The sequence below is a fragment of the Molothrus aeneus genome, chromosome 3 (assembly GCF_037042795.1).
Source record: "Molothrus aeneus isolate 106 chromosome 3, BPBGC_Maene_1.0, whole genome shotgun sequence".
NCBI lineage: Eukaryota > Metazoa > Chordata > Aves > Passeriformes > Icteridae > Molothrus > Molothrus aeneus.
The window spans coordinates 4,848,126-4,870,398 of NC_089648.1; the positions used below are offsets into that span (position 1 = coordinate 4,848,126).

Here is a 22,273-nt window from a genome sequence, read left to right on the forward strand (position 1 = left end):
TGCCTTCAAGTTATGAAAATCTGGGATGGGCCTTGGGGCAACTTGGTCTAGTGGAAAGTGTCCCTGCCCATGGCAGGGGGTTGGAACTGGATGAGCTTTGAGGTCCTTTCCAACCCAAACCATTCTGTGATTCTATTAAACAAAGCAAAAAGGATTTTTAATGCATTGTCTAGTTTGAAACATAATTTTTTGATGGTGTAACTAGTGGAATCTTCTGTTAAAGAATGCAAGAATCTCCCTGTGGTAGCTGATGGAAAATAGGGATTAAAACAGCAAGGCTGGTCACAGCAGTGCCAGGGGAGCTGGCTTGTTGTTGAACAGGGTATTTGCTTACGTGTGAATGTGCAGAGTATGCTCCCAGAGATATCCTAATTACGTAAATAATCTTGATTCTTGACTGTATAATTATGTGGTTTTCATTACTTTTTAAATCATAAGGCACAGTGCTGGGGAGACGAAGTTTAGCGACAAATTGTGAACATCTTATTTCAGAGCCCCTCTGAGCGTTCCCTTATTGTGGTTGTGTAATTCCAAGACTGACTCATTTTTTTGTTGTGCCCTGAGCAGCTGAGGTTGTGCTGCTGCTGCCAAGGCACTGACCAGCATTTCTGCTCTGCTCCCAGAACAAGCTGATGAAGCTGCTGCAGAGGCTGCCCAGCGGGGTGGTGAGGAGGCTGCACCGCGAGCGCTACAAGAAGGTGACCTGGTTAACTCCTGTCCCCGAGAGCCACAAGCTCACGGACCAGGACGTGACAGACTTCGTGCAGTGCATCATCCAGCCTGTTCTCCTGGCAATGTTCAGCAAAACTGGAAGCCTGGAGGCTGCCCAAGCCCTGCAGAACCTTGCACTGATGCGTCCTGAATTAGTAATTCCACCTGTGCTTGAGAAGTAAGTTTAGGAGGAGCGTTGCCACATCCGCGTGCCCTTCCCAAGATGTAAATAGGAAGAGCAGTCATAGTAAATAATAAATGAATTGCTTGCTGTGAATGAATGGCTGCAGTGAGAGAAGCTGCTGATACACCCTCCTGAGCAATCACCTCAGTCAGAAAGTGGGAGTAAGAGAGAACTCAAGTTTTTAATTAATTTGATTTGATTTGTTGGTTGGTTGGTTGGTTTTTTTTTAAACACCTGGCAAGTGGCATAGTTCTGGGAGCTGTTGACAGCTCGTGTGCTTTAGGGTAGGCAGTGCTCAGGTGGCTTGCATTTCTGGGAGCATTTTGTATCAGATAGTGGGTGGATCAGTTGAAAAAGCATCCTTTTTTCATAAGCCACCTGGTGGGTTCCAGATACATGGGATGGTTGTGTAGCAATAAAGATTAATTTTATATTTCTGTTTGGTTCAGAACATGTTACAATTTTAAAATCACTGGCATTGATGACTGTACTTTCCAGACCATGTGCCCTGGTGAAATACTTGGTTTTTACTATTTCTAATGCCTTGAGGCCTGAAATTCCCAAAGGAAAATGGTGCTCCTTCCTGCTCCACTGAAAGCTTTCCATCTGTGCTCCCTGTGCAGCCTTTTGTACTTTACCCAAACAGCAGAGGAATGAGTTTGACTGAAGAGCCCTTCCCATGTTCCACAGCTCCCTGACTCAGCTGTTTGTAAAAACTTGATAAATCCACTCTTCTGCAAAACATCCCAAGCCCAGCAGTTGCAAGCAGAGCAGCAGTGCTGGGCAGGGCTTCCCTTTCTGTTTTGAGAGCAGACCCAACTTCTCCTCTGTAGTTCAAACTATCCCTGGAATGTTTGCCTTGGCTGCAGTTCCGGATGGTTTGGGTGAGCTGTGCTCTGGGTGACGTAGGGCAGAGCACTGTGACTCCTGTCTGAGCTGGAGGCTCTTGGTAGCAGCAGGAAGTGTTGTTATGCAGTTTGCTTAAAAAGTGTTAAATGTTGGGGAAAAAAAAGGTTTAAAAATCACAGTAACTTCCCAGGTTTTGATGAAGAGGTCTGGACTTTAATGTAGCATGAAGTAAAGAGGTCCCCTCTCTGTTTAGAGGCAGCCAAGGCACGTTTTCATGTTTGTCACAAGGACCTCAGAGCTGGCATTGCTGCCAAGTCCAAACAGGGAAATCGTGGTAGCTTTGGCTGAACTTCTTAATTCCTGTGCTGCAGCTGCTCAGATGGTCTTTAATCCTGAACCAGTGGTGGATAGCACTTGTCCAATGGAAGGAGCATTGTAACAAAACAATATTAAATCTTTCAGAAAATGATAAGAAAACAATTTTGGAAACATGGAAATTTTTTTTGTCTTTAATGCAGAAAATGCCATGTGCAGTGCACTTCTGTTTTCTTTAAAGGTTTTAGAAACATTGCTGTTGCCAACCTGTTTGTCTCCCATTTCACAGAACATTTCCTTCTTGTGTTTTGCAGAACATATCCTGCACTTGAGACCCTGACAGAGCCTCATCAGCTCACAGCCACCCTGAGCTGTGTCATTGGAGTGGCTCGGAGCCTGGTGTCCGGGGGGAAGTGGTTCCCTGAGGGTCCCACACACATGCTACCTCTGCTGATGAGAGCCTTGCCTGGGGTGGACCCAAATGACTTCAGCAAGTGCATGGTGAGTGTACAAATACTGCCTTCTTTAGAAGATAACCAGCCAACTCATGTTTTCTATAGAAATATTTTATATTTTTCTGAAAGCAGGTAACTCCTGTGTCCAGAATTTGTCAGCCTTTTTTTTTTTTCTGCACAGTTTTATTCCTAAAAATTGAATATAACAACAGGGCAAATGCAGTTTAATATTATTAACAGGGCAAAGTAGTTGTGATAATCATTGTACTGACTTTTTGAGCTGTTCTGAACAACAGGATTAAATAGCTGCTCCACAGCTCCTAGTAAATATTCCTACTCTTTTAAGATCAAAAGGAAGCCCTTTATTACTGGGTTTTCATTATATTAAGTTATAAAAGTCCATGTTTTCAGAAATTCATATGAATTGACTTAAAACAATGTAAATATTGGGGTTTTGTAGCTTTCAACTTCACCACAAAATAATGGCTGCACTCTTTAAAAATTTGAGACTGTTTTTACAGTGCTGCCTGTTAAGTTTTATATATGAAATCTGAAATAGCTGTTGAAGTTTTAGGGTGGAAGAATTGAGTTCTGGATTTATTTGTTTTTTTTAGTATAATTTTCTTTAGATCCTGAAAAATGGTTCTATACCTTAACTGTAGATTGTAGATGCAGTAACACTCATTAAAGAGCTGTTTGTACCTCTCAACAGATTACATTCCAGTTCATTGCAACATTTTCTACTCTGGTGCCTTTAGTAGATTGTTCATCTGTATTGCAAGAAAGAGATGATCTTACAGAGGTAAGAGTGCTGGGTTGGTATAAAAGCTGTAGCTTAGTTTTCAATTTAATTTTTGTATACAAAGTGTATGCAAAGATATGAATCCTGTTTGTTTCTATCAGTGGAGCTGATACCAGTGTGCAGATATGCTTTAGCAGTTGTTCTTAGTCACAGCTCATTGTAGAGAATGTTAAATTCAGGCAATTTAATGTTTTTATGTCAAAACTAAATTGCCCAGGGCCCTGTGCGGTGTCATTTAATCTGGAGCTTTCCCTGCCTTGAGGAGGATATTGGACTCTGTAGTTATTTTAAATAGTGCATTAGATGGGTTTTTTCCTTCGTTTTTCAGGGCTGTTTTCTTCCTAAAGAAACCCCCGCTCCTCTTTCAAGTCCTGTTTCCCTTCCCTGGTTGAGATGCTGTTGCTCTCCCTCCAGATATTGGTTAATCTCTTCCAGTCAGGAGATAGTAACAGCGTTAGACAGTGAGTTTTATCCCCCTTATCACCACACCTGTTTGCTGCTGGGACACTTTGTAGGTCAGAGAGCTGCAGGTTGCCCAAATTAAATGGTGAATTTCATTGCTCCAGAGCTGCAGCACTCAAAAAAAACGAAGAGGAGTTTTTTCAGTGGATGTTTAATGTAAATCTCTGCCAGGAGAGCAGGTCTGGCAGCACCCTGGCACTCGCTGACCTCCTGCTGCAAAGGAGGATCAGTGGTGAGGCCAAAGGTTGTATCCATGGAGGCAGACCTGCTTTCACCAGAGGGGTTATTTGGATACACATCCAGGCCAGGAAATTGGGACAGGACAGTGTCAGGAACCTGTAAAAACTGTTTCATGGAGCACTTGAGTCTGTATGGTGGGAAATGCACTGGAGGATGTTCTCACTTGGACATTGGAAGTAGTTATTATAGGAAATAATCTTTGTTTCCTTAATGAAAGCCAACCTTGTGTGTTTCCTTTGTGTTGGAAAACTGTAGGTGGAGAGAGAATTGTGCTCTGCATCTGCTGAATTTGAGGATTTTGTGCTGCAGTTTATGGATAGGTGAGTGAACTAAGGATAGGGGAAAGCTTTTCATGGAGAACTCTTTTTATTATAAAAACTTTGCAGTTTCACTTACTAACTCTGCACTTATTTGGGTTATTTGTGTAGATGTTTTGGACTTATAGAGAGCAGCACATTAGAACAAACCAGAGAGGAGACTGAAACAGAGAAAATGACTCATTTGGAGAGTCTGGTGGAACTGGGTCTCTCTTCTACTTTCAGTACAATCCTTACCCAGTGTTCAAAGGATATCTTTAAGGTATGTAGAACATGGGCTTTTCATCTCTTTTAGAAAACTTAATTTTGGGTTGACAGCAACTGGTGCATTCAAATCCTTCTTTCCTTTGTGAATGTGAATTTCCACATTTAACCAGGGGAAGGGCTGAGGGGGCAGCTTGAATTCATGTCAGTTTGGTTCATGATTTTGTCTACATCCCTACAGAGCTCTCCTGCAAACTGATGATAAACACAAAAAGAAATCATTCCGACAGTTTATTGTATCCCTGTAACAGTTTAGGTTATGGATTTCCCTGTCTTGATAAGGCTGACCCACTCAAGCCCCTGATTTCCTTTTCTCTCCCCCTCCCTCCTGTTCAAGGAGCTGTGTGGTTAATGGGATCAGAAAAATTACCTGGACTAAAATAACTCAGAGGGAGAGGGTGGAGAATCCAGGTTATTACATGGACAACTTCTTTTCCCTTCTTTCCCATATTTCTGTTGAAATAAATATATACTTGGAGATGGCAAATTTTGTAACATTTTGAACATTGGCACTTGGGTATGATTTGTGTTTAGAACCTTTTGGTAAATGCAAGTCTTAAGTTAATTCTTCATTGTCATTAAGTATTTCATTTGTATTTTCCTGTTTGTCCATTATTAAAGTATTCAAGGGATATACATTGCATATAGTTGAGCTTGCCTTGCAAGTGTTGGATGGAAATAATCTGCTTTAAAACTACTTAAATAGTTGCTATTTAATTCCCTATTTACTTGTTAACTGAGGGATGTCTTGGCTTTCCTTCACTGTGACATGTGCAATAAGTTTTCCTGTCATCAGCCTGTGACTTATTCCTGGAAAACATTTTCTGTGTAGTTTTCCAGAATTACCCTAAACTTATATTAGTCATCAAGAGTTATCCACCTCCTCTCTTCCCAAAGAGAACATTTCAGGCTTTCCACAGAGCTGCTTTCTCTGGCTCTCTATTCTGATTTTTTTTTTTTTTTTTAATGTGTGGACTGTGGGTTTTTGGTTTAAAAAAACACAGGGTTGTGTAGAGATAGTGCCTTCTTTGTAACATTAAACATTTTGGGATACCTAATTTGTTTTGTTTTTTTTTTTTTTAAAGCAACCTCCATCTTTTTGTCCTCATTTTTAGGTTGCCTTGGAGAAGGTTTTTAACTTTGCTGTTTCAAATATATTTGAGACAAGAGTTGCTGGTCGGATGGTTGCCGATATGTGCCGAGCTGCAGTAAAAGTGAGAGAAAATCCTCTTAACTTCACTCCCTCTTTAAAAAAGAAAATAGCTAATGCTGCTGATTTTTCCTGTGTAATATCTGTATTTTCTTCATGTCAATACAGGTGACTCTTAATATTATGTCTTCTAAAATTGGCTTGTTGCATATAGCAACATTTCAGGAGGTTAATTCACACAGTATTTACCTTACATTTATGTTAAATTTAGTTTTTATTGACTGAGAATCATGCAGTCAGGCTGCCTCTAGGTTGAATTGGAGTTGGGATGCAATCTAGTCTTAGATGTTTATCAGTGTGTGTGCTGAGCTGCCTCAGATATTTTGTTTTAAATGGACTTTTTGTGATGCTGTTTGCAGTGCCGCCCTGAGGAGTCCTTGAAGCTTTTTGTACCACATTGCTGCAATGTCATAACTCACCTCACAGGCAGTAAGTTCCTAACATTTCCTGTGTTACTGGCTTGCTTTTGGGTTGGTTTTGGTTAAGCATAAAAAGAATATCTAAAACTTTAGATGTTTTTCACAAGTTCATCTCAGCAACGGACAAATCCATTGTTCTCTCTAAAAAACCTAAAGTAACAATTGCGTAATTTCAAGGCCAAAATCTGTCTGGCTACAAGACCATGATTCCTTTAAAATGTGGCAGTTTGAAATGTCTGCAGACATTCCTCAATTTCAGGATGGTATATCAGCTAAAGTGACTTTCAGCTGGACATGGGTGCAGCGTGAGTTGGAGGGTTGGGAGTCAGGTTTTGGGATGGAAGAATCTGGATTCTGATGCAGCTTGTTTGGAAAACCTGGCTGCAGTGTGGTGACAGCAGTGCTTATCCCTTGTTCCTCTAGATGATGATGTGTTACATGATGAAGAACTAGATAAGGAGCTGCTCTGGAATCTTCAGCTTTTATCAGAGGTATTCCCAAAAATGTTCTTCCTGTGCCTGTGTGTCACTGCATTCTGCTTAATCCTGCCCCTAAAAGGAGAAAAAATATAAACTTATATTAAAACAATGTAAATGTTATGTGAATGGTACTGGAGAGCTTCTGGTTTTTACCTAATTTTGAATGCAACATGAGTGGCTGTTGTTTGAAGCAAATAAACACAGTGTTGCATGTGGGATGAAATTAAAGCAATTATTGAGGGGGAGTGAAAGAACAGGGATCAATGCAGGGAGAAACATAAGAAGCTTTTTGGTAAATAGAAATATTTTAAAGTTAATTTAAGAAAATACAGAAGTATTGCTAGAAAATTCAGGATGGGGTCAAGCAGATGGCATTACTGAAACTTTTCTAGCAGCCATGGAAGCATCAATTCAGTGGGAGCTGGAGAATGGAGCCTGGCCTGTAGGAGCACCGGGGGGTAGGATGGTCAGGATGAATGAAGATGAGAGATCTCTGAAGCCAGGTTGGGGAACTTGGGGTTTATTGCAGAGGGCCTGGGTGCAGGGGCCTTTGGGAACTTGGGGTTTATTGCCAAGGGCCTGGGTGCAGGGGCCTTTGGGAACTTGGGTTTATTGCCAAGGGCCTGGGTGCAGGGGCCTTTGGGAACTTGGGGTTTATTGCAGAGGGCCTGGGTGCAGGGGCCTTTGGGAACTTGGGGTTTATTGCCAAGGCCTGGGTGCAGGGGCCTGCTGGGAGCTTGGGGTTTATTGCCAAGGGCCTGGGTGCAGGGGCCTTTGGGAACTTGGGGTTTATTGCCAAGGCCTGGGTGCAGGGGCCTGCTGGGAGCTGCCAGCCACAGCTCAGAGCAGGCCCGAGAGAAGAGAGGGGTAGAGAGGATGAGAGGGTAAGAGAGTAAAAGGGTAAGGGAGTAAAAAAGGTAAGAGCGCAAGGTTCCTGTTACAGTACAATAAATCTTCTTCTGTGTTGAATATTCTAATTCTCATTAACCAATCTAGTACAATATACAAATCCTATAGCATTTACATACAGCCTGTAAGAATCATTACATTACCATACAGTGTTACATTTTAAACCCTAAAAACTCCTCTTTGGAGCCCTTCTGCTGAGCTAGTGGGGTCTGCTCTGACCCTTGGGCCTGTCTGCAAGCAGAGGGAATTGTTTCATCAAAAGGGGATCACCTTCAGCCAGCCACACCATTGTTTTCCTGTTGTTCAGTAACTGAGGGATCTCAAAGCTTGCTTTCATTTCAATCTCGTTTATAGTTTCTATATTCTCAATCTTTTGCCAGACAATCATATTTATAAGGCTTTCCTGTTTCATCTTCCCCTCCACTGGCCCAACTGGGCTGAGCAGGGTGACCCTGTCCAGCCCTGCAGGAGCAGCCTGATGTTTGCAATGTCTCTCTGTGCCCCCAGATCACTCGAGTGGATGGCAAGAAGCTGCTACTGTACAGGGAGCAGTTTGGGAAGATACTGCAGCGCACCCTACACTTAACCTGTAAGCAGGGTTACATTCTGTCTTGTAACCTACTGCACCATCTTCTTCGTTCTGCTACACTTATCTACCCCACAGAGTACTGCAGTGTGCCAGGTGGCTTTGACAAGCCTCTTTCTGAATACTTTCCTATCAAGGCAAGGATTTTCATTTATTTAGGATTAGAGGATTTGACTTTTTGTTGGTTTGTTTTATTTTAAAAGCGGTCGTACGCTCTATGGTTTTATTTGGAGATTTCTGGATGATGGTAGCACCAATGGGAAGTGATGCTTTGGGCTTTGAAATAGAGAGCAAATGACAATTGATTTAAAGTATATTGGTAGCAAAAAATGAATACTGACTGTTGTTTGAGTAGTTTTATAGTTTTGAGTAGTTTATATGACTTCCTGGTGGTTTGTGATGTGTGTTTTTTACCATGATTGCATGATTACAGTAAGTTAATACACAGCAAGGAGATGTGGTGTTTTACAGGTCAGCAGAATGACAAATAATGATTCTACCATGAGCTTGAGATAAAATGAAAGCACAAGTGGCAATATTAAAAGTTACTGAAACTGTCAGAAGTCATGTGCTGCTCTGCTGTTAAGACTTTGAGATCAATTTATCAATATTCCAGCTTAAAGGCAGCAATTTTCAACTGGCTTGTTTCAATATACAACTGCATTTTGCTGAAAAGTGTTTTTACATAATTCCCAATTGCAAATAATCTCTTGTTACTGAAAGCTAGTCCAGTTTTGTAACTGATGGGGACATCCATTTGGGCCACTTAATCATTTAAAAACAAGCAAAAATGTCCCAAATGCCAAGCACCAAAAAACTCCAACAAAACAAACAAGTCAACAAACCCCCAAAAAACTGACAATCAAACAGTCATTTTAAATTCTTCCTCTGAAACTGAAAAAGTTCACAATGACTTTGCTGTTCTCTATGGGAGTATGAAAAGTCTGAGTTGTACTTAAGAATGTGTCTGACTTTATATCCAGTCAAAGGAATAATTAAGTTATATTTCAATTAGACCAGTGCAGTCCTTCTCCTTTTAGTGCTTTCAGAGATGTGTTATTTTCTAGCTATGTGTCAGCATACATGGGATTGGGATTGCTGTTTTATTTTATGGTAATGGTGTTTTTCCTAGACTTGTCAGGATAACTACTTTACTTTATAGCAGCAGTCAGTTCCCATGTGTTTGGGGGTTTTTTAATAATATTAAATGCTGTTTTTTTTTAAAAAACACAATTCAAATAGCTTGATTAATAAGAAGCATCTTTATTTGCTGCAGGACTGGGGTAAGCCAGGTGACCTGTGGAACTTGGACATCCAGTGGCACGTTCCTTCATCTGAGGAAATAAACTTTGCTTTTTATTTGCTGGATACATTCCTGCAGCCTGAGCTCACCAGGCTGGAGCTCTATGCACTTGGAGAGCTGGAGATGTCCAGGTAGGATGAAGAAAGGTGCATGTAGCCATTCCTAATAGTTCTTGCCAGTCACACAGGCAGTACAAAAACTGAGAGGAAAATACTATAATGTTGCACTTTGATGTTATTTTAAGATTTCCAAAGCTCCTACTTCAGCTGAGATAGCATCAAGATTTCCTTCAAGTAACACAGGAAAGAAGGTGTTCACATTTTGCATTTTAATTTATCTTCACACTGTAAAATATTCACTCCTTACGTATTCCCTCATCCTTCCCATGGACTGAAGGAATTGTCTTGGCCTTGGGGTAAGGAGTTATTTCATAGGTTTTAGCTGAGATTTAAATAAAATTCTTCAAAGCAGTTTTCACATTAGTTTATCTTACCTGCACAGTTTTGAAATCTAAAATTGCCCATGTTTTCCAGAAAATGAAGTTAAATATTGGGGTTTGTAAACAAATTAGATTGCCTCAGAAAAGCCCAGCTTGATTTCTGCAGTGCTTCCTTCTGTGTTTAGAACTGATGAAACTAAAGAAAAACCTTCCATAAAACTTCACCAAAAATATGTGGTTTGTCATTTGTGTATTTTCAAGCAATTAACAGATAAGTAACCAGGTTTTCCTCTTTGTTTAAGAGATGATGTGCAGCAGTGTCTTGCCATTGTGCACAACTGCCTGATTGGCTCTGGGAACATTCTGCCTCCTCTCAAAGGAGAAAAGGTGGCTCATCTGTAAGTAACATTTATTTTGTATCCCAAACAATCTCAGTGATTGTGCTCCTTCATGCTGGGTTTTAGTGCTTTCTTACTGCTGTTGTCACACAACTGCTGCTTTTAGGGAACACTCATTGTAAATACCAAGATACAGAAAATTCACTTGTCAGGAAAGGATTCCAACTCTCCTGTCCTTCCCTACAACAGGGAGCCGTGTGTGCTTCTGTGAGTGTGTTCACAGGTTTGACAGACCAAATTCTGCCTGTTTAATAGAACTGATGAGGTTCTGTTAACTGGGAAGTCAAAATTCTGGCTTCAAGGTGTCTTTATGGTGTCCCTGCCTCTGACAAAGTCTGACCCAAAGGGTCAGACCATTAAATGGTTAATTTAATTAAATTAATCCATTAAATTAACCATGAAATGGTTAATTTATAAATGTGTGAACTAAGACGCACTATTACTAAATCCAGAAGTCTATGTGCTACAGCTATGAAATTTAACTTAAAATTAATTAAATGCCAGTGAAATGCACATACCTCATTATTTGTGTCATGTGTAGTAATACTTAATTCATTTTCATGCAGGGTCCCAAGTCTGGTGTCTTTAGAAGAGACAAAGCTGTACACCGGTGTTGAATATGGTGAGTAGATCCCTGTCTGTTCAGGTAGGCTCTAACTGTTGCTTTTTTTGGTTTGGTTTTGGGGTTTTTTTTGGGTTTTTTGTTTTGGTTTTGGGTTGCGTTGTTTTTGGTTTTTCTTTGTAAAAACAATGGGTTCTTTTGGAGACCATAATTTTGATTCTTCTCTTCATGGAAATGGGTTTTTATGACCCACCATCAGAGTTCTGTGTACACACAGTTTCGTTTTCAGCAGTGATACACGAGATACAGATCTGGCTGAGGAGGGGAGCTCTGCATGTTCCTCAGTTCCCATAGGCTAAATGAACTGCCTGAACTTTAGAAATAAAACTGACTGTCAAGGCAGATAAAGAAGGTTGTGTAGCTATAAACCCCAAGCAGCTGAGGTGATAAACTGATGAAAGTCGTGCCCTTAGATGTAACAAATGGTTGTTTTTATAATACTTCATACTGCTAGTTCTGAATAGTCTGCTCTGGCTTTCCACAATAAATTGCTTTTTATGCTGTTGTATGATTAACAGAAAATGTTTTGTTTTCTTTTAGATTTATCCAGGGAGAATTACAGAGAAACAATTGCAAGGGTTACGAGGAAATTGCTGCGTAAGTTTGACCACTCCTGTAATTAAAACCAACTCTGTCATACTTCAGTATGATTTTATAGATGAGGAAATTGTAGTTGTTTACTTTGCCTGTAAATTGTGAAAGTTAAGCTTTGCAGAAACAAAATCATTGCTAATTTTTAAAGCTCTTTTCCTTGTCTGATTATACATTTCATTTCTCCCAACTGTAGGTTACATTCTTGATAATTCAGAAGATGATACCAAGTCGTTGTTTTTAATAATAAAGGTATGTTTTACATTTGTAAAACTTAAGGCCACATGGTTTGTTTTGGAAAACAATCACTCTTATCCTCTCTTTCTTTCCACAGATTATCAGTGATGTTTTGCAGTTCCAAGGGTCTCACAAGCATGAGTTTGATTCACGATGGAAAAGCTTCAATCTAGTGAAAAAATCAATGGAGAACAGGGTCAGTGACTTGGCTTTGTGAAGCTTTGATTCCTGGTTTGCAGATCTGATACTGAAATCTAACCCAAAGGATGCCTTTTTTTACAGCTTCAAGGAAAGAAACAGCACATCAGAGCCTTGCTGATCGACAGGGTTATGCTGCAGCATGAGGTAATTCTTCCCTTTCAATCCCCACTAATTTGCTTGAAAAGCTGCATTGCATAGTTAGCTAAATGTCATCATAACAGTATTCCTGCACTGGTGTTTTTATATGTGTGAAATGTAAAAAACAATCTGTCCTTTCTTTGTGCTTCCCATGGATTCAGCTGAGAACTCTGACGATGGAAGGCTGTGAATACAAAACTTCCCACCAGGAGATGATCAGGGACCTTCTGTGTTTGTCCACGAGTTCTTATGGGCAGGTGAGGAGCAGCCCCTTTTAAACTGAGTAAACTGAGCCCCTTTTAAATTTATGGAGTATTTTGTTGGTCTCTTCAAGTGATTCTACATCCTAAATCTGTTGTTCTGTTTGCTGTTTGCTTTTCAAATGTGCTTAAAAACACCTCCTTTCTGGCAACATAGAGAATCTTCTGTAACTTTGTAGCTGTTCTCATGTAAATGCCAGAAACAAGAAGTAGGATTTTATAAACAGGGTGGGGTGTTTACAACCTTCCACAAATAATTTTGTTTCTGTGCACAAATACATGATAAAAACTTTATGCATAAATAACTGAAATGGATGAGGATGTTACTTTTATCTAATAAATTTTTTTGTTTCAGGTCAGAAGTAAAGCTCAGCAAGCATTCTTCACAGCTCTGGGAACCTACAATTTCTGTTGCAGAGATATCATTCCCTTAGTTCTGGAATTCCTGCGTCCTGATCGGCAAGATGTCACTCAGAAGCAATTTAAAGTACTGCCTCATTAACTTGGTTTTGTGGCTGTCTTTTGGAAGTGTTTAGATGAGAATTTTTAATGGGGAAAGTGGGATTTGCTTGTTTATCAGCATGACTGCTATTTTCATGGCTAATAGGCATGACTGGTGGAAGGAATTATTTGCATTAGATCTATTTTCAAGAGAAATATTATGTTAAAATATGTTCCCTGTGTGCTCAGGTATTACCAAAATGTGAGTTAGCACCTATTTTTAAGTTATGGAATGGAAATTGAGAAGCTGTAGTCAAGGTGAAGCAGTTGTGAATCATCTTCTCTAACATAATTGAGAAATCAGGCAGCCAATCTGTGGATAAATTAATTGGCAGGGCTTCCAATCTCATTAAATGAAGAGGATTCTGTCAAATTACTGAAGATTTTGCACTGTGAGGCTGAATGTTTATGGACATTTTCATGATTTGGTAGCTGAATTTTTATTCTGTGTGGGTGCATGTGTTGATCTCACAGATGAGCTGAGTTTAACCTTCCCAAACCCCATCCTCCATCCCACAGGGTGCCTTATATTGTCTGCTTGGGAACCACAGCGGGGTCTGCTTGGCCAATCTGCACGACTGGGATTGTATAGCACAGACATGGCCAGCAATTGTCTCTTCTGGGCTTAGCAAAGCCATGTCCTTGGAAAAACCATCCATTGTCAGACTCTTTGATGACCTGGCAGAGAAAATCCATCGGCAGTATGAAACCATTGGGCTGGATTTTGCAGTGAGTGATCAATTCCTTGGTGTTCAGGCTTGTCTGTATGGACAAGGAAATTCTGTACTCTGCTGATTCCAAAGCAGAGACATTAAAAAGTTGTAAGTTCAAATCCTAAATCTTTGCACTGTCCATCAACAGGTTCCAGAGAAGTGCATGGAGGTGGCTGTTCTGCTGCAGAAGTCAGGACAGCCAAATTCAGAGTTCCCAGCTCTGGGATCAGAGGAAATTCAGTTGGGGATTCAGCGACAGAAGGAGAAGAATGCTGAGGCTCTGAGGTGAGTTCAGCTTCCTTGAACTGCACATTAAATGTCATCATCCAAAGTGGTTAAACTGAAAAATGCAGCCCAACAATCCTTGGACATTCTGGATCTTTTCTCTACACTTCTATCTGCTCTTTGCCTCTTCCTTTTTTACCTTCACACACCTTTTGTTGAGGAACTTTTCCTCTAGTTTTCAATGGATGTCTCAGTACCATGTGGCTGGTAACTCCCTCTTTTTCTCTCAGGAACTATGAAAATTTGGTCAACATGCTGCTGGACTGTGTGGAACAGAGAAATCTGTAAGTCCCCCTTTTTTGTGCATGAAAGCATTTTTTGGGGGTGGATTGGAGGGGGTTGCATGGATCAGTATCCAGGAGGACAGTTACCCTGGTCTTGGACTTACTTGCACTGGGAGCTTGATTTGTTAATATAAAGCATCATCACATCTTGGAGTTCAGCTTTTTTCTTAATTAGTCTGGCCTGTTACTGAGGTTTTTAATATTTTTTTAATTTAAAAAGCTCTGATTCTGTCTGTGATACTGTCATCAGAATAGATTCTAATTGTTCCCATAGTATTTGTGTTAAAAAACTTGTAAAATAATGTCCCTATAGGTATTTTATATTTTTCCACCTGTGTGTTCCTAGAACACTGGAGGTTTCCCAAAATGAGTTAAGCTCATTGATTACAGCAGTACCATTAATTTATGTATTTCCATAATCTTAACACATGTAATCACTTCTGAGTAAAAGCAGTACATAAACTTTGTTATTTACACTCTGTTTTGAATATTTGGGGTTTTTTCAGGCCCTGGAAGTTTGAACACATAAGCATTGGCTTCCTGTCCCTGCTTCTGAGGGATGACAGGATCCTGCCCCCCCGTGCCATCAAATTCTTCGTGCAGTGTCTCAACCATGACGCCATCGTGGTTCGGAAGGTGAGCCCAGGAGAAGGATTTCCTCTGGGTCTGCAGCTCTTTGGGCTTTACATCAAGTGCTCATGGGGTTTTGCTGGGATAAACCACAAAAACTGAGGTGGAACTCCCTCCCCCCCACCTTCCAGCCACGCACGTGTGTACAAAACTCCCAGTCCAAGAAATGGCAATCTTGGCAGTGCTGTAGTGTGACATGTGTAAATCTGTAAACTGTGAAGATGTGGGATGGGCTGACTTCTTGTTTATTTCAGAGTTCTTTTGCAGAATTTCTTTTGCAGATGGCTGCTTTTGCCACCTGCAGTTTGTTATTTGAAGGGAGCCATCAATGTGTTTCGTTTGTTCTGTTGCTGCCTCAGTGAGGCTCAAAACAAACCTTCTTTTCCCCCAAAAAATTATTAAAACAATATTAAATTCAAATTATTAAAACAAAATTATTAGTGAGAGTTTTCTGGCCTGTAAAGTAATTCATGTCCTGTATCCCCTGAAAGAACCAGGGTTATTTCCTTAGTATTATCCGGGATTATTTCCTTATTTCCTTCCAGCATTCAGTGTTTTTTTTAGGGATGATGACCCACATCCTTCTGAGGGAAATGTATGGAATGAATACATTAATGCCCATTTTTTACTTTTCTTTAGGTGGCCATCTCAGCTGTGGCTGGGATTCTTAAGCAGCTTAAGAGACCACACAAGAAAGTGCCCATCTGCCCCTACGAAATAAGTACGTTTTATTTAATATAAGACATATCTTACATTTATCCTAAAATGTTTTTCAAAGCTTTTCTGGTTAAATTAAACATAGAATCAGGATCTTTTCTTTTCTCCCTGGTTGTTAATGTTCTAAGAAAATAAGTAAATATGATACAGAAGTAGTATAATTGGCAATTTTTCAGTTTGTGGCTTTTTTTTGCCTTTGGGGTTATTTCCTCTCCGAAAACCTTGTGAGAACCATTTGTATGTCTCCTTTTAAATTTTGATGTATTTTTATGCATGTTAATTTTGATTTTCCTCTTGGATCAGGTGGGACCCTGAAGCCTTCCAGCATCCAAGCTGGTGACAGAGCTGACAACCAGTGGCTGCACTACAACAGCCAGAGCCTACCAAAGAGCAAGGAAGCCTGGGAGTCCTGCTGCTTTGTGGAGAAAACACACTGGGGATATTACACCTGGCCCCAGTGAGTACCATTAGCATTGAGGTGGAGCTGGGAGAGTCAGCAGGAAAAATTCTGTGGGAAATAAAATCCTGGTTTATTATGATTTTTAGTTTTCCTTATAGATATGTATTTAACTTGATTGAACCAACAACAAAAAAAAATACAGTTTTTTCCTTTGTGCTCCTTGCTTGTTGTACCATTTCTGGGTGGGTTTTGTGTTGGTTGGTTTGGGGCTTTTTGTTTATTGTTTCTTTTCTACCCATTTCTCTCTATATGGGTTATAGGCATAAATTCCACATGGCTGTTAAACTGCTGCTGTTAAAATGAAATACTCATATTGGGAATTAGATATATGTGGAGTATTCTATCCCTAATAATTCTGGATTGCTTGTATAGCAAAACCTTCAATAACAAACTATTCTGTTGTAGATTTTCTTCTTTAAATTTCAGTCTTTTGGAGTTGTGGATAAGTTCTATTTAATATTGAGAACATACACTAGCACATGTTGTTGCTTTCTATTTTTATTTTTTATTTTAGCTTTTTATTATTTATCTTTTGTTTTTAATATTCAGAACTATGACAGTTTATGCTCCAGCTGAGCAGCAACCAAAACTTGGGCGAAGGAGAGATGAGCTGACAGAGGTAAAAGTTGAAAGTTTGTGGGTTTGTTTTAATAGTACTTCTCCTTTCTTCTCTTAAGATTAATGTGGAGACCCCCACAAGATGCTTTTAATTGTATTTTTCTAATTCTTATTGTGTCAGCATACCGGAAGGAGTTGTTATTTTAATGTATTGCTGCTTTTCTCTCGGGGATCATGGAATAATTGTATTAATGAGCACTTTCTTGTTCCCTTTCAAATCATGATCAGACTTGAGAACAAGGTCATTAATGACAGTGGGAAGGAATGATTTTTAGGGGTTGTGGTAATTCCCTATAAAATGAAAGGGGAAATTGATAAGCAAGACATTTCTTTCCTTGAGAATGCAAATGAAACATGGGACTTGTAAAGACTGGGGTATCACTGTGACAAGCAAACACCTCAAAGCTAATCCTTTTTTTTTTCTTCCTATTACAGGAGGAACAAATTATATATGATCACTTTTCTGATCCCAAGTTTGTTGAGCAGTTAATAAAATTTTTGTCTTTAGAAGACAGAAAGGGAAAGGACAAATTTAATCCTCGCAGATTTTGCCTCTTCAAGGTAAGGAGAGTTCAATCACTAAATTGCTCTCATTTTGTAGACAATTCCCAGAGCATGGAAAAGCCAAAGACTTCTGGGCTCATACTGTTGCAAAACATTGATTTTTAAAGCTGCTCTGGGTAGTTCTATTAATCCTCTCTTCTGATTAACTACTTAGGGAAACATATTTAGAGTACTGTAGTGGTCTGAAGGACACTGGTGTATAATGCTCTTAAAAAAGGCAAAGTAATTTCACTTTCTGCACACTCAAACTCAAATGTTTGACAATTCTATGATGTTCTTGGGAAGACAGTGTTTTAGATAGATGCTGAAGACCTTTTCCCCTCTTGTTTTCCAGGGCCTTTTCAGAAACTTTGATGATGCCTTTTTGCCAGTTCTTCAGCCCCACTTGGAGCAACTGGTCGCAGACTCCCACGAAAGCACCCAGAGATGTCTGGCTGAAATCATAGCTGGCCTCATAAGAGGTTCTAAACACTGGACCTTTGAGAAGGTGCTGGAGCAGTATTTTTGAGTCATTTTTGGAAGTTAAAGAGTAATTTTAATAATTAGTTCAATTAGAAGTTGAGGTCTTGATTGCCAAACTCGGAGCACAATTCATTGCTTGGTTTGCTGCCTGTTCTTGCCGGGTGTTGGGAAAATGCTCCACTATTAAAAGTAGGAACAGTTTGATGTTAAGGAGATGGCAAAGCTGATGTGGTTTGTAATTTCCAATAGGAATTAGTGATTATATCTTCCTTGGATTGCTAAATACTTATTTAATCCAGGCCTAGCTGTCTATGCCAAGAAATAATCCTGAGAGAATCAGTACAAAAATAAAGAAGACATTTTAATATCTGGGCTGGGTAAAATCTTGTAAAAGTAAAATAGTAAAATCTTGTCTCTTGTGTTTTTGCTGGGCAGGTGGAAAAACTTTGGAACCTTCTGTGTCCATTGCTTCGAACAGCTTTATCCAACATCACAGTGGAAACATACAATGACTGGGGCACCTGCATTGCCACCTCCTGTGTAAGTATCCCATTTATTGTCTTCTAAAGCTGGATCCACTGTGGATTAACATTCCTGCAGTGAACTGGGAGCTGTGGTGCTGGGCAGCAGGGTCAGTGATAGGTCACAAATATCTTGGGCCAATAATTATTTCACATCACTCAGCAGAACTCATTGTAGCTTGTCAGCCAGAACCCTAATTAGCAAAATTCAGGCATAGTTATTCAGATATCTCAAAAATGAAACCAAAATTCCTTCTATTCTGATTGTATTTACCAATTAATTACAACTGTGTATAGTTTTATTGGGTTTTTCTTCTATTGAGGTTCATTGTGAAAGCATCCTAAATATTGCCCTTATTTAATAAATAAATCCAGGGAATGCAAAAAAAAAACTCTTTCAAAACTTTCCTTGTTTATAACTTATTTTATACATTATTTACATGTTCAACCCCCCTCATTTACTTACATCTCTGTTCCCTGTTCTTTTCCAGGAGAGCAGAGATCCTAGGAAACTGCACTGGTTGTTTGAATTGCTGTTGGAATCTCCACTGAGTGGTGAAGGAGGATCATTTGTAGATGCCTGGTAGAATGAATTTGAACTGTTTTATTGTGCTGAATAGAGTAGGAAATACAGCCTGGATAAGCTGTGCTGGGAGGATGCTGTGCCAGCTGCCTTGCAGGGGAGGAAAACAAAGGCAATGCTTTCCAATCAGCTTTCCCCACACAATGGCAGATTCTTCATGATAATGTTTTTAATATAATTCAGTTAAGAGGATGGCATGGTTTGGGGGTGGCAGAGCAGCAGTTCTGTTGTTTCACTGGGCAATTTTTACCCATCTTTGCTCACTGGAGGACACTCTGGTGCACTGACACCCTTGTGCACATTCCCAAACAAAGCCTGGAGGGGACTGGGGAAGGAGGAATGTTCTGTAGGACTAAAAATGAGCTGCTCTCATTCCCAGCCGCCTTTATGTGCTGCAAGGGGGCCTTGCCCAGCAGGAGTGGAGAGTGCCAGAGCTGCTGCACAGGCTGCTCAAGTACCTGGAGCCCAAACTCACCCAGGTCTACAAGAACGTCCGAGAGAGAATAGGAAGGTCAGTGTTGTCTGCTGCAGTTCTTGGTGGGTTTTAAATCTTCATTTTATTTGGGTAGTTAGGTAGCTAAGTAATTAACCTGAAAAGCATTAATGCTGCTGTAACAAAAATCAGATATATAATTTAAGAGACTTGCTTCAGAAATTCCAGATGACGTCTCTATATTTGTCTTTTCATAGAATGTTCATCTTTTCATTTGTCTATTTTGAATGTTTTGGATTGGCAGGGACTTTAAATCCCATCCAGTCCCACCCCTTGCCATGGGCAGGGACAGTTTCCACTATCCCAGGTTGTTCCAAGCCCTGTCCAACCTGCCTTGGACACTTCCAGGGATCCAGGGGCAGCCACAGCTTCTCTGGGCAAGCTGTGCCAGGACCTCACTAATTTCTTGTCTATGTTTATGTTTGACATCTCTAAAGCTCTTAGAAGAGACATTTGGTTGTAAATAACTTTGAATTGAAGATGAGAGGAAATTTTCTCTAAGTATTAACCTCAAAGGTCACCCAATTGATCTTGGATCATTTGGAGTTCACAGGTCACTGTTCTCTGGACAAGAGTCGTGCTCACTGTGTGTTCCTGCTGGCTTTGTTTGTTTTTTTAGTGTGTTGACCTACATATTCATGATAGATGTTTCCTTGCCAAACACTGCTGCAACTAAATCTCCTCGTGTCCATGAATTTACTACCCGGATACTTGAAAACCTCAAACCCCTCATGGAAGCAGATGAAGAAATCCAGAATCATGTTATGGAAGAGAATGGAGTCGGCGAACAAGACGAGCGAACTCAGGGCATTAAACTCTTGAAAACCAGTGAGTTGAGGAGCTCAAGGAATGGGAGGGTGTTTTAGCACACAATGATTGAGGTCTGAAAATTGTGTAGGAGAGTTGTTAATATTTTTCTTCTTAATCAGTGATAGTTTCTCTTCATTCAAACAGTTCTGAAGTGGTTGATGGCAAGTGCAGGACGTTCTTTCTCTACGGCCGTCACGGAGCAACTCCAGCTGTTACCTTTGTTTTTCAAGGTACATCCTTTAATTTCTCCTTTATTGGTTATATGTTTGATCAAAGGAGGATTGTATAAATAAACTTAAGTTATTTTATTTCTAATATATTTATAATATTCCCAGGCCAAGTTACATGTGGCACTGAATAACCTGCTCTAGTGGAAGATGCCCCTGCCCATGGCAGGGGGGTGAGACTGGGTCACCCTTCCAACCCAAGCCATTCCATGATTCTCTAAGGGACCTTAAGTTATTTTCTTTTGTTTCCTGACTACACAATTCTTTCTAAGCAGCTCCTGTCATTCCTCTGAGTCTTATATTCTTTGAATCTGTGTCATCCAGTCTTACCTCTCTGAAATAATCCATACTTGCGTGCCCCAAGTGCACAAACATCAATAAATTACCCCACAGTAATCTATGTGTCCATAAAATAAAGGTCTATTGAAGTGAAAGTGACCTTTGTAAAGCTTTGTCTCAGTTTTGGACCTGGATCTAAAATATGAACTTAATTGGGTTTGATACCCAGAGAATAGCAGTGGGGAACCAACATCTCACCAGGATATCTTGATCATTTGCTGAGAATATTTAATGTCATATTGATTGTTTTTCCCAGCTAACCTAATCTTTCAGCATTATATTGAATGTATTTTTCCTAGACAACTGCCCTTTCATGAGATTACCCTTGTTTTGAGGATTTTGCTGTCACCAGTGCTTATTTACTAACAGGGCTTTATTCCCTCCCTGCTCTGATTTAGATTGCACCTGTGGAGAACGACAACAGCTACGATGAGCTCAAAAGAGATGCTAAGATGTGTTTGTCCTTGATGTCTCAGGGTTTGCTGTATCCTCAGCAAGTGCCTTTGGTACTTCAGGTGCTAAAACAAGTGAGTGTGGTCTAAACAGCTTAAAGCTTCTTCTCATCCCATGCATCCTCTGCTTTTTATTTATGAGTATACAGTATGATTCTAAGCAAATCAAATACTGATTTAGATCTGAAAGATTTTATTTAAAGTGTTTTAAAACACTTAGTAAGTGTATCTTGTTTAACATTTAAGCCACTTACTTTGATAACAAATGGAAGAGCATTTTGATATATTGACATTTGGTTTAGTAGTGGATCACTTTAAGTCTCCTCGTGAACATAACAGTTCAAAATCCAGTTTCAGAATGAGTCTTCAGCTAAAGAACTGCCCTTGAATCTGATTTTTTTAGGGCTTTACAATATATTTCTGTTGAACAATCTGCTTTGGAAGTGAAGCCTGTGAAAATTATTCCCTAAATAATAACTGCTTACTTTGGAGATAAAAGGTCAATGAAACAAAATTACCTGAATAAAGGAAGTTCTTTGCAACTGCCCCCAGAAGCTTTTTTCTTATTGTTCACTTTGCATCAGGGGCCTGCTTTCTTTGACATTTTTGCCTTCTCACTCTGATTTATTCACTGCAGACAGCAAAAAGCAATTCTTGGCATGCCCGATACACCATCCTAACCTACCTCCAGACCATGGTGTTCTACAATCTCTTCATCTTCCTCAACAACAGCGAGGCAGTCAATGACATCAGGTGGCTGGTGATAAAACTCCTGGAAGATGAGCAGCTTGAGGCAAGTGATCCCTTCTCTGCACTGCTTTCACACCACTGTTTCTTGCCTTTGTCAAAGTTTTATGGAAAAGCTGAACATGGAAATTAATTTAGGAGGTACTTCTAGCTCAGGCATTCTTCCTGCTTTGAAAATGAGCTTTATAGGTTTTGTTTCTTTCATATTCATTCCAGCAAAACAGTTGATAATAAAATATTCCATTAGTGATTTTTTAAAAGTTCACTGCTTTCACTTTTTCACAGACTGGTGCATTGCTTAGAGCTTGGTTTCAGTGCATGAAATAGGGATAATATTAATTCCACTATAAATGTGTGTTGGTAGAAAATTCAACATCCAAGGTCTAATCCCTTACTGTGTGAAAAGTGTGTAAAACCACCATATATTACTCTGTAGGTCTGCCTCACATATAATCCTATCATATTAATGACAACAA

The 22,273-nt window shown here is 39.9% G+C and overlaps 1 protein-coding gene across 1 annotated transcript in view; it reads left to right on the forward strand.

Moving 5' to 3' along the window:
• The window catches only part of PSME4 (proteasome activator subunit 4), a 44,902-nt gene that overhangs the window by 15,914 nt on the left and 6,715 nt on the right, over nucleotides 1-22,273 (forward strand). The window contains exons 10-43 of the mRNA XM_066546072.1: nucleotides 624-889; nucleotides 2,374-2,560; nucleotides 3,227-3,316; nucleotides 4,274-4,338; nucleotides 4,447-4,597; nucleotides 5,715-5,813; nucleotides 6,169-6,238; nucleotides 6,652-6,719; nucleotides 8,124-8,339; nucleotides 9,479-9,636; nucleotides 10,247-10,342; nucleotides 10,909-10,964; nucleotides 11,505-11,561; nucleotides 11,752-11,807; nucleotides 11,890-11,988; nucleotides 12,075-12,137; nucleotides 12,293-12,388; nucleotides 12,747-12,878; nucleotides 13,412-13,621; nucleotides 13,754-13,890; nucleotides 14,121-14,174; nucleotides 14,681-14,810; nucleotides 15,444-15,525; nucleotides 15,825-15,978; nucleotides 16,531-16,600; nucleotides 17,035-17,160; nucleotides 17,498-17,650; nucleotides 18,061-18,165; nucleotides 18,638-18,729; nucleotides 19,109-19,240; nucleotides 19,842-20,050; nucleotides 20,177-20,262; nucleotides 20,997-21,125; nucleotides 21,688-21,843. Coding sequence (XP_066402169.1) covers nucleotides 624-889; nucleotides 2,374-2,560; nucleotides 3,227-3,316; nucleotides 4,274-4,338; nucleotides 4,447-4,597; nucleotides 5,715-5,813; nucleotides 6,169-6,238; nucleotides 6,652-6,719; nucleotides 8,124-8,339; nucleotides 9,479-9,636; nucleotides 10,247-10,342; nucleotides 10,909-10,964; nucleotides 11,505-11,561; nucleotides 11,752-11,807; nucleotides 11,890-11,988; nucleotides 12,075-12,137; nucleotides 12,293-12,388; nucleotides 12,747-12,878; nucleotides 13,412-13,621; nucleotides 13,754-13,890; nucleotides 14,121-14,174; nucleotides 14,681-14,810; nucleotides 15,444-15,525; nucleotides 15,825-15,978; nucleotides 16,531-16,600; nucleotides 17,035-17,160; nucleotides 17,498-17,650; nucleotides 18,061-18,165; nucleotides 18,638-18,729; nucleotides 19,109-19,240; nucleotides 19,842-20,050; nucleotides 20,177-20,262; nucleotides 20,997-21,125; nucleotides 21,688-21,843 — 4,050 coding nt within the window. The remainder of the gene's footprint in view (nucleotides 1-623; nucleotides 890-2,373; nucleotides 2,561-3,226; nucleotides 3,317-4,273; nucleotides 4,339-4,446; nucleotides 4,598-5,714; nucleotides 5,814-6,168; nucleotides 6,239-6,651; nucleotides 6,720-8,123; nucleotides 8,340-9,478; nucleotides 9,637-10,246; nucleotides 10,343-10,908; nucleotides 10,965-11,504; nucleotides 11,562-11,751; nucleotides 11,808-11,889; nucleotides 11,989-12,074; nucleotides 12,138-12,292; nucleotides 12,389-12,746; nucleotides 12,879-13,411; nucleotides 13,622-13,753; nucleotides 13,891-14,120; nucleotides 14,175-14,680; nucleotides 14,811-15,443; nucleotides 15,526-15,824; nucleotides 15,979-16,530; nucleotides 16,601-17,034; nucleotides 17,161-17,497; nucleotides 17,651-18,060; nucleotides 18,166-18,637; nucleotides 18,730-19,108; nucleotides 19,241-19,841; nucleotides 20,051-20,176; nucleotides 20,263-20,996; nucleotides 21,126-21,687; nucleotides 21,844-22,273) is intronic.